This window comes from Rosa chinensis, chromosome 7 (genome assembly GCF_002994745.2).
Source record: "Rosa chinensis cultivar Old Blush chromosome 7, RchiOBHm-V2, whole genome shotgun sequence".
NCBI classification, from domain to species: Eukaryota; Viridiplantae; Streptophyta; class Magnoliopsida; order Rosales; family Rosaceae; genus Rosa; species Rosa chinensis.
In genome coordinates, this window is record NC_037094.1 from 11,060,654 (window position 1) to 11,071,002 (window position 10,349).

Consider the following 10,349-nt stretch of genomic DNA (forward strand, 5'->3'; position numbering starts at 1 on the left):
AAAAATCTCCGCAACGTACATTATCGAATATTCGAGATTTGCAGTTAAATCAGGTTATGAATTTCAGCTCCCGCCAAAGTAGACTGTGGAGTTGACTGTAGTACTCGGGGGAAGAAATAGTCACACGGGGGCCACGACTTTATAGTCCTTTCTAGATAAAAATAAAATTTGAATTGACTATGACTTGAGACCTGCAGCCCAGTTCTTCATCAGACTCTGATACTTTCACCCTCCATCTTTGACCAGTTTCCCACTTGGCCGCCGGCGGCCACCGGAAACCTCTTCCGATGAGGTCCTTACCTCTCCTCCTCCTCCTGTTCCAGGTCCTCTCTCCTACTCTCGCCCTCGACTTCCTCTTCAACTCCTTCTCCAACATCTCCAACGCCACCGACTTGACTCTCATCAACGACGCCAGGCTCGACGCCTCCACCGTCCGCCTCACAAACGACTCCGTTCAATGGTCCCTCGGCCGCCTCTTCCACACCACCAAGCTCACCATGAGACCTAATTCCACCTCCACTTCCCTCGCTTCCTTTTCAACCTCCTTCGTCTTCTCCGATCTCCCCCAAATCGCTTCCAGCCCAGGCTTCGGCCTCTGCTTCGTCCTCTCCAACTCCACCTCTCCCCCTAACGCCCTCGCCAGCCAGTACTTCGGCCTCTTCTCAAACGCCCAGGTTCAGGTCGTGGCTCCCTTACTCGCCGTCGAATTCGACACGGGCCGAAACACCGAGTTCAACGATCCCGACGGAAACCACATCGGAATCGACCTCAACAGAGTCATATCGGAGGTCACTACGCCCGCCGGCTACTACAATTCCACCGGCGGCTTCGTTCCGGTTCAGATGCGGAGCGGCGAGAACGTCCGGACTTGGATCGAATTCGACGGTGATAATCTCGAAATCAACGTCACCGTGGCTCCGGCTAATCTGCCACGGCCGACTCTGCCTACGCTGAGCTTCAAAGACCCAAGGATTGCCAACTACGTGTCGTCCGAGATGTTCGTTGGGTTTTCGGCGTCGAAAACGGAGTGGATTGAGGCGCAGAGAATTTTGGCTTGGAGTTTCAGTGACACTGGTGTTGCTAAAGAGATCAACGTGACCAATTTGCCTGTTTTCAAGCTCGAGGCTTCTTCCAAATCCTTGCCTATGGGAGCCATTGCTGGTATTACAATAGGTTGCGTTTTGTTTGTGGTGACTTTAGCGTATGGAGTCTACTTGTATTGGAGGAAGAAGAAGCTGGAGGATGAAGAGGATGATGAGATTGAGGATTGGGAGATGGAGTATTGGCCTCATCGATTTTCGAATGAAGAGCTGAGCGAGGCTACTGGTGGATTTTCAAAAGATCAGCTTTTGGGTTCGGGTGGATTTGGGAAGGTTTACAGAGGAGTTTTATCGAACAAGACAGAGATAGCAGTGAAATGTGTGAACCATGATTCGAAGCAGGGGTTGAGAGAATTTATGGCTGAGATTTCGAGCATGGGGAGACTGCAGCATAAGAATTTGGTCCAAATGCGAGGGTGGTGCAGAAAAGGAAACCAGCTCATGCTTGTGTATGACTACATGCCTAATGGGAGCCTCAACAGGTGGATTTTCGACAGGCCGAAGAAGGTTTTGGGCTGGGGGCAACGGCGGCGTGTGTTGGCAGACGTGGCGGAGGGGCTGAACTATCTGCACCACGGCTGGGACCAAGTGGTGGTTCATAGAGACGTTAAGTCGAGCAATATATTGCTGGACTTGGAAATGAGAGGTAGGCTTGGTGATTTTGGATTGGCCAAGCTGTATGAGCACGGTGAAGTGCCTAATACCACTCGTGTGGTTGGCACGATGGGGTACTTGGCGCCGGAGCTGGCTACCATAGCGTCACCAACAGCAGCGACTGATGTGTATAGCTTTGGAGTGGTGTTGTTGGAAGTGGCGTGTGGAAGAAGGCCTATTGAAATGGGGGCAGAGGAGGAGGAGGAGGCAGTGCTGATCGATTGGGTGAGGGAGTTGTATTCAAAAGGGAGGGTGAGAGAGGCGGCGGACCAGAGAATTAAAGGGGAGTATGATGAGGAGGAGGTGGAGGTTGTATTGAAGCTTGGGTTGGCTTGTTGTCATCCTGATCCTCACAAAAGGCCTAGCATGAAGGAAATTGCGGCAATTTTGGTCGGCGAGACAGTGTCCGAGCCAGCTCCTGCCGCATTGTTATCAGAACTGGTACGCGGCGAGGGTGGTGATGGGGCCGGCATCGAGGAAGAATCCGGGGAAGTGGCATTCCAACCCCAGCATTCAGTGTGAATGTGTTTTGGTTGAACAACAGTAAGTTCTTTGTGTGTATTATACAAAATTATATTTGATTTTTGAATTGAATTGAACTCTGGTTAGTTCGTAGCAACTTCAGCCACAACCTATGATCCCCCAATATCATAAGATGGGATCCTATAACTGCATGAAACCAAAACTGCAAGTAATCAAATGGCATTTAAGAAAACCTACTCTAATCTGACCATAGAAGGGGTCAGTGACTATTAGACCTTTCTCGATTCATGGTGGTGATCTGCATATCTCAATTTCGCCTTGTTCTTCTTCTCTTGATGGTTTCAAGCACTGGCAGCCTTCTCAAATCAATTACAAAGCAAAGGCTACCGGTTGCAGCATTTCGAAACATCCATACGGTCACAAAATCTTGCTTCTCAACCAGCTTATGATCATGGCAAAAAGCTTTCCATCCTTCGGTCAAGACATGAATCTTTTCCACCCAAATTTTGAACACCATGGGATACTCTTTACCATCCAAGTCATAAGTTGTGACTTGGATTCCTCGTCTAAGATCTTCATTCTCATTCAACAATGGCATTAGGCGCTTTTGGACATCCTCTTTGCTCATAGCTAGCCTTGATTGGTCATCCTTCACATCACTAAATGTTAATTGCTTCTCAAACGGCTGACTGCAAATTTCAATAAATTGTCGTAGGCGTGGGACTGGTGGGAGATTAGGAGGGGCATAGTTTCCATAGAACAAACCTTGACATACGTTTGAGTTTGTTAAGCCTTGTCCAGCATAAATGGCTTCTTGTCCTGTGACTTGCAAAGCTTTTCTCTTAGGATCCTGTTGTAGTCGTTGGTTTCTATGCAAGCCTTGGGCAACATTAACAATGCATTCATCTCCTTGTTCTTTGATTAATAATGTTTTTCGTTTGTCTTTAGTACTAATTTGACTAAGACACTTGCGGTTAGTATCCTCCAATATCTGTATGTCTTTTGTAGAATCAACAAGCACATGCTTCATATGACAAAGATTAAAAACGGCCTTCATCATATCATCGTCTTCTTCATTGGTCAGCCTAGCCATAGTAGTTTTGTGCTTGAAGAAAGGGTTGGCCTATAGCTCTCACCGAAGATACATTAGGTAAAAGAAAAAAATATCCGAGTATTTAAAGGAGAAAATCATGAAGATTTGCTCCTCTTAAGATTCTGGCCTATCTAATCGTTCCTTGATGTTCAAGTAATTAAACTTGTGTAAAAATTCCTTTAATACTATTAAAATGTTTAAGTTATTGTACAACAAGATGTCAAGATGTTCTATATATGGGCCTCTAATGTATGGGACTTGTGGATTTAGGGTCAAGTGATTTTTATGCATATCCAACTCTGGAGCTCTAAACTCATTTATTCCTTTAAACTCAGCTACGTTTTCTTTGCCCCAAAAACTCAGCTACGTTTTTGATATCAGGAATTCAGGATACAAAGATTTAGACGAGATCAGATCTATTGTTAACTTGCTTTTTATAACTCGGCTAGGATTTGTAGTTTTACCCAATCCTAATTGGACTAGATTTCGTACCGTTGTTCGGGTCACAAGCATTACCATGAGACTTTTGTTCCTTCATTTACGAAGGCCTGTCTATACACTTGCAACTTGACAATGTGCCTTCTCTTGCTGAGGTCTGCCTTCATCAAGCCGACCCCGAAACCTCTGACTTTACCGCTCTTGCCTTCGATCAGCTTTCCTCCCATCTTTTTCAGCTACACACACTCGTGCTTGATGTTCAGTTCAACGCACCAGTTAGTCTATGCTATTCCTCTCAGTTGCATTTGGATTCCTCTTTTTTCTGCTGCCCTTTTTCTTCCAATTGTTCTTGTTAGTTTATGTTTTCGCTCTTGTTTTGACTCCTTTTTTTTGGCATTCAGTTGCATCTCATTGCGTTTGCTGGTGCTGTTCCCAAGTTGCCAAACCTCCAGCATTTGGAGTTGGTTATTCTAGCTGATGATCCATGGGGACTTTGTCGATTAGCTGCTAATTTCCTCCAGGCGTCTGCACACTTGAAACTTGTGCTCCAGGTACGTGTTCCTCCAACTTGGTGGACTAATGACATCACATGTTGCGACATGGTTTTTGTGCTCTCACTTTCGGCTACATTGTTCACCCCCTACATTCGCATGCTTGGCTACATTGTTCACCCCCTACATTTACATTCGCATGCTTGTACGATCGATATACATTTTGTTTTGTCACGATCTCTGTTGGACAATTATACAACTATAACTCCTGTCTTGTAATGGTAGAAAGACTTGAAACTGTGTATTAGACGTCTGTCTCCTTTTTTTATCTCCCTCCCTCAAGCTGATCTGCCTTGCAGTTTTGTTGGGTTCAAGACTTCTGATGTTTACTTGCATGATCAAAAAAAAAAAAAAAAAAAAGACTTGCGACTTTTGAGGTTAAAAGGATTCATAAACCACACGGGTGCTTTATCCTAGTTTAGCCGTTGTTTTGGTAATGGAGGCAAGACATGAAAGCTTGTGGTTACTTTTATTTGTTTTTCTTTTGCTGTGTGAAATTGTCCTTTGTTGCGTGAACGCTAAGAAATTGGTCTCTTAGTGCAGCTGCAATTCTACCCAATCAAAGGAGAGTTGTACAATGATGTGCATAAAGGATTTGAACGAAGTGTTGTCAAGCACACCAAGAATTGTGGCTAACGATTGTATTTATATTGATGAGTAACTTAACAAGTACAATTGTATTAGGAGTGTGAGACTCTACATATAGAAAAGATAAGACTAGTAAACAGAAACCTATCTACTTGTACGTCTTGGAGGAAGAGAAGATAATTACAATGGTGAGTATTAGATAGCAGAAGATAAGTCCTGCAGCTTGATCAATTAATGATTGGTTTATCAGTGCAGTGTCCACATGACCATCTTAGGGTAGTGGAAATTGTAGGGTATCGTGTTTCCAAAAAGGCTATTCAACATGCATCTCATGTTCTTGACCGAGCATGCTGCTGCATTGAAGAAAGTTGGCATTGATCCCGCTTGCCGCTGGCGCAGTGGCGCCATCATCGCATTGGAGCGTACAAGAGTCTTTTAGAGGTCAAGGAGGAAGGAGAGGCAAGAGACCATGCTATGCTACAGCTTCAAGAAAAAAATCTCTCCAACGGTTGAATTTGTATGCTTGTTGTTATCAATTGGGGTGCGAGAAATTATATGGAGAGTAAAGATATGTTCCTGTCAATTATTACTCAGTAGTCTGTAGTCGTGACATGCATCCCTGCAACAGATTCCTCTTTTGCTGCTATCATGCAATTGTGCATCTGGGAATGTTCATGATTTATGTTTACGTCTAGTTTGGATTGTAAGTTGAGAAGAAAGTGCCGTCTTGATTAAAGCATTAATGACTGTAAAACTAATGTACGTTCTTGATCTATCCATTATGTTTCGTGTAATGTTGCAAACTGTTTCTCTTATGCCATCTTAGATTTTTTTTTTTTTTTTGCCCTATGATCTGAGCATCTTAAATGGTTTTTGCTTCATCGTCTAAAAAGAAGATTTGGTAAATCCCAAACCAGCGGATGGATACAAATTGTAGAATTTGCCAAGTAGTGTATGCCATATATGCAGAATACAGAAGCGGGATTAGGGTTCAAGTTGTGTTTACTAGAACTTCATGTTCATAAACTTTGTACCAAAAGGGAAGAGGCAGAAAGAAGTTGCGGAAATCTACTGTGATGTGTCCTGAATGTACTCCTGAACATTCTTCCGTGATGGGTCTGGATTTGACCCATCATGAGCCATGAATATCCTATGTTGGAACTGCCAAGGGATTGGGAACCCTTCGACAGTTAAGGGGCTTAAACTCCTTAAAGGGTTGATTACCCTAAATTTTCCCAAAGTGATTTTCTCGAGTGAGACTAAATGTTTGGTGGAGGAGATGGTAGGAGTGAGGAAAAAACTTGGTTGGCGTAATGCTTTTTCTGTTAATTGTAAAATTGTTAGTTGTTATAAAGGGAAGAGGCATAGTAGATCAGGGGGCCTGTGCTTGTTGTGGGCAGAGGATATAAATGTGAGCCTCCTATCTTTCTCGGATTTTCATATTGACATGGTGATTAGAGAGGGATCCGGGCCACCTTGGAGGTTCACGTTGTGTATGGACAACCTAAAGCTGAGCACCACTTTTGGATCCCTTAGGGACAAATGTGATCTCCCATGGGTGGTTTGGGGGGGGGGGGGGGGGGGGTTCAATGAAATTTTAGTTCTACATGAGAAGGAAAGGGGTCTCCTAAGGAGAGATGTTCAGATGCGAGATTTCAGAGAGGCCTTAGGGTTTTGTTCACTCCATGACTTGCATTTCTCTAGCCCATGCTTTACATGGAAGGGTATTCGACACGGTAGGGATGTGAGAGTCAGACTGGACTGGTTTGTAGCCCAAGACGAGTGGCGTCGTCTGTTCCTAAAGTCGAGGGTTATTCATCTCAATCCAAATGAATTCGATCCTCTTCCTATTATCTTGGAGGTAAGGAGGAAACGAATGAGGAAAAGGAGGAGGAAAAAACCATTTCGGTTTGAGGAATACTGGTTGCATGAAAAAGATTGTAGAGAGGTGGTTTAAGCAAGTTGGGAGAATGCAACTGGGACTTACTCACTTGAGAGAGTCCAGAATAGAATCTTGAACACACGTGAGGCTTTCATCTCTTGGAGTCGTACTTGATTTGGGAGCCTCCAGAAAAACATTGAAGCAATTAGGGCTCAGCTAAGTGTTTTTTTATGATAAGTCATTTTCAGCTCAACCTGATCAGGGGCGGCTTGACCTTGAATCAAAGCTTCAAGAGTTGCTTCAGAGGGAATTGATATTTTGGAAGCAGAAGTCAAGGGTTGTGTGGCTTACTGACATGAATACCAGATTCTTTCATCAAGCTACAAGATAGGAGGAAAAAGAATCTCATTAAGGGGCTGCGCGATGATGAGGGAGTATGGAGGTCTGAGGAGGAGAAGATTGAATAAGTGGTTTTGGGGTATTATAGGGATTTATTTCGGAGTTCCAATCCACAACAGATCCATAAGGTTACTGAGCTCCTTCCTAAACTTATCACTGATGAGGTGGACCAGACCCTTTCGGCTGACTTTACCAAGGATAAGGTTTGGGCGGCCCTTAAACAGATGGGGCCTTCTAGAGAGCCAGGGCAGGACTGTCTAGACCCGTGTTTTTATCAACAGTTCTGGTCGATTGTTGGGACGACGTTGTGGAGGCTGTTTGGGCTTTCTTGGAGTCCAGAACACTTGTGAAGCAAATCAACCACACATATGTAACCCTAATACCTAAGGTGAAGGACCCCGAGCTGGTTAGTCAGCTCCGGCCAATTAGCCTCTGCAATGTATTGTACAAAATTGGGTCGAAGTGCTTGCCAATAGATTGAAGCCTTTACTTGTAACTCTGATCTCCCCAACCCAAAGCGCTTTCATCTCGGGTCGTTTAATACTGATAACTCTCTGATTGCCTTTGAAGTGTCACATTACCTGAAGAGATTGCGAGGAAATGGGAGTGGGCTCTATGCATTGAAACTGGACATGAGCAAGGCGTATGATAGGGTTAAATGGCGGTTTTTGGAAGGTTCTTTGCTTCAGTTTGGTTTTGATCTGAAATGGGTGCACTGGATTATGAACTATGTTGCCACTGTGTCCTATTCTTTCATGTTGAACGGAAAACCTAGAAGACATCTGACCCTTTCTCGTGGATTATGACAAGGAGATTCTATATCCCCATACATGTTCTTAATTTGTGTTGAGTCTCTTTCTCGTTTAATTATGGTGGTTGAATGCTAGGGTAGGGTAAATGAGGTGAGTATAAGCCAATGTGCTCCAGTCATAAGTCACCTGTTTTTGTCAGATGACTCATTCATTTTTTTCAAAGCTAAGAAGGCGGAGTGTGAGGCCATAAAGAAGATCCTACTGAGATACTCCGATGTTTTGGGGCAGCAGATAAACTTTCAGAAGAGCAGTATTTCCTTCAGTAAGAACGTGTAGCTCCATGAGCAGTTCAGGTTAGCAAAGATTTTGGGGGTTGAGAGAGTGGCTGAGCACGATAAGTACCTTGGGCTTCCAACTGAATTGAGTTATTCTAAAGCAGAAGCTTTTCTTTTCGTGACTGAAAAGATAGAGAAGAGAATGCAGGGGTGAAGGAATAAAAACCCTAAGTGTGGTTGGGAAAGAAATACTTATCAAGGTGTTTTATAGTCAATACCTAACTATGTGATGAGCTGTTTTGAGTTGCCTAAGCACTTGTGCTTTACCATGCACAAGCTCATGGCTCAATTTTGGTGGGGAGACAAGGGGGAGGTTAAGAAAATTCACTGGATGGCATGAGAAAAACTTTGTGTTCCTAAAGAGGAGGGTGGAATGAGGTTTAGAGATATGGTGCATGCACTTCAATCGTGCTTTGTTGGCCAAACAAGGTTGGAGGTTGATTCAGCACCCAAACTCCTTAACAGTAAGATTACTTTGAGTAAGGTATTTTCTGTCTACTTCTTTCTTTGATGTTTCATTGGGTCATGATGCCTCATATGCCTGGAGAAATATTCTAGTGGGTAAGGAAGTTCTATTGAAGGGTTTACGTTTTCAAATGGGTGAGGGGAGCAGTGTTTCGGTATGGGATGATCCTTTGCTTCCTTTACCCTATAGTTTTGAACCTTTCTCCTTGGCAATCATGGGAACGAAGGATTTCTTGGTGATTGACCTTATTGATTCGGAGCCCGAGAATGGAATTTACAAATTGTGCAAGAGGTCTTTACGAAGGAGGAGGCTGACCTAATAGTTCGTATTCCTCTCAGTTTGCATCAGTCTCGGGACAAGCTTGTGTGGCACATCGATAAGCATGGTATGTATAGTGTTAAAAGTGGTTATCATATTTCAAGAGTGACCGAAAATTTAACTAAGCGGTCCTCTACTTCGTCGGAGGTAGGAAATAGAATGAGTGTTTGGGGTAAAATCTAGAAGGCCAAGGTTCCTCCTAAAATACGAAACTTTGTGTGGAGATTGTGCAAAGAGATTTTTCCTAAGAGAGCGTCCCTAGTTAGGAGAGTAACTCTCCCATCCCTGGAATGTGCTTTCTGCAATAATGAGGTTGAAACTAGTATGCATATCTTCCGTGATTGTCCTGTGATTCAATGCTTGGGCTCATGGTTTGATCAGACTGAAGCGAATGCTTTTCTGGCGACTAAGGTGCAGGACTGGGTGATGATGATCTTAGAAAGCCTCACAGCATAGCAGGTAGAGATATTCCTTGTGTCACTCTGGGCGGTGTGGTATGAAAGGAACTCGGTGGTATGGAATGGTGGAGGTATCAACCCTTTCAATATGGGTGGCAGGTCTCTAAGACTATTGGAGGACTATCACATGTGTCATCCACTTGTTGCAAGCAAGCCTAAGCGTACCAGAGTTAAGTGGAGCTGCCCCCCTTTGCGGTAGGCTTAAGGTGAATGTGGATGGGGCTTTGATAGTTGCTGATGGTTTTGGAGGTATATGGGTTATTGCTAGGGACGACCGGGGTAGGTGTGCAGCTGCTTTTGCAAGGTACATACCTCATGCCCAATCTGCTATGCATGTAGAGGCAGAAGTAATGTGAGCTGGTTTATTGATAGCCATTGGCCACTGAAGTGGAGTTTGAGAGTGATAGTGCTATCGTACTGAATACCCTAGCTAGTGATGTGGAGGATATGTCTGATGTTGGAGTGATCTTGAATGACCGTAAGTACTATATGCAGTCGTTTAATTTCATTTTACTTAGGCATGTTTATAGGGAAGCAAATGGTGCTACTCATCGACTTGCTCACCTTACTAGTTGCAGGTTGGATGAGTTATGGGTTAATGAAACCCTTGATTCTATTAGTGTACTTTTAGAAGATGGGTGTGAACTATCACGAGGCTTTAGGTCCCCCTCGTTGTACTCTCTAACTATTGATTATAATAATATTGGAAGGAGTTCTCCTCCATCCTGACGGGGTTCCCTCCTGTTTATTCCAAAAATAAAAAATAAAACTAAAAACTTTGTACCCTTACTCGGGGTTTGTGATGAACGAAGATGAAGCAGGCCATTTTTTT

General features: G+C 43.9%; 2 protein-coding genes and 1 long non-coding RNA gene across 5 annotated transcripts; 2 read left to right on the forward strand and 1 right to left on the reverse strand.

Moving 5' to 3' along the window:
- The first annotated feature begins 272 nt into the window (after positions 1-272).
- On the forward strand, positions 273-4,409 carry LOC112177015 (L-type lectin-domain containing receptor kinase S.1). Of its 3 annotated transcripts, none has more exons than XM_024315173.2 (2): positions 273-2,297; positions 4,170-4,409. In XM_024315173.2, the coding sequence occupies exon 1, from the start codon at positions 288-290 to the stop codon at positions 2,274-2,276; it is 1,989 nt and encodes a 662-aa protein (XP_024170941.1). In that variant the 5' UTR covers positions 273-287; the 3' UTR covers positions 2,277-2,297; positions 4,170-4,409. The 3 variants fall into 3 exon arrangements, with proteins under 3 accessions (XP_024170941.1, XP_024170942.1, XP_040367519.1); XM_024315174.2 differs by lacking the exon at positions 4,170-4,409 and adding an exon at positions 3,246-3,415; XM_040511585.1 differs by lacking the exon at positions 4,170-4,409 and adding an exon at positions 2,584-2,601.
- Positions 2,423-3,330, reverse strand: LOC112177403. The gene has a single exon (XM_024315695.2). The coding sequence runs from the start codon at positions 3,328-3,330 to the stop codon at positions 2,545-2,547; it is 786 nt and encodes a 261-aa protein (XP_024171463.1). The 3' UTR covers positions 2,423-2,544.
- A 21-nt stretch (positions 4,410-4,430) lies between the features above and the next one.
- LOC121050710 lies at positions 4,431-5,357 on the forward strand. The gene is made up of 2 exons (XR_005803598.1): positions 4,431-5,095; positions 5,163-5,357. It is a non-coding gene; the product is annotated as an uncharacterized LOC121050710 (long non-coding RNA).
- The last annotated feature ends 4,992 nt before the right edge of the window (positions 5,358-10,349 follow it).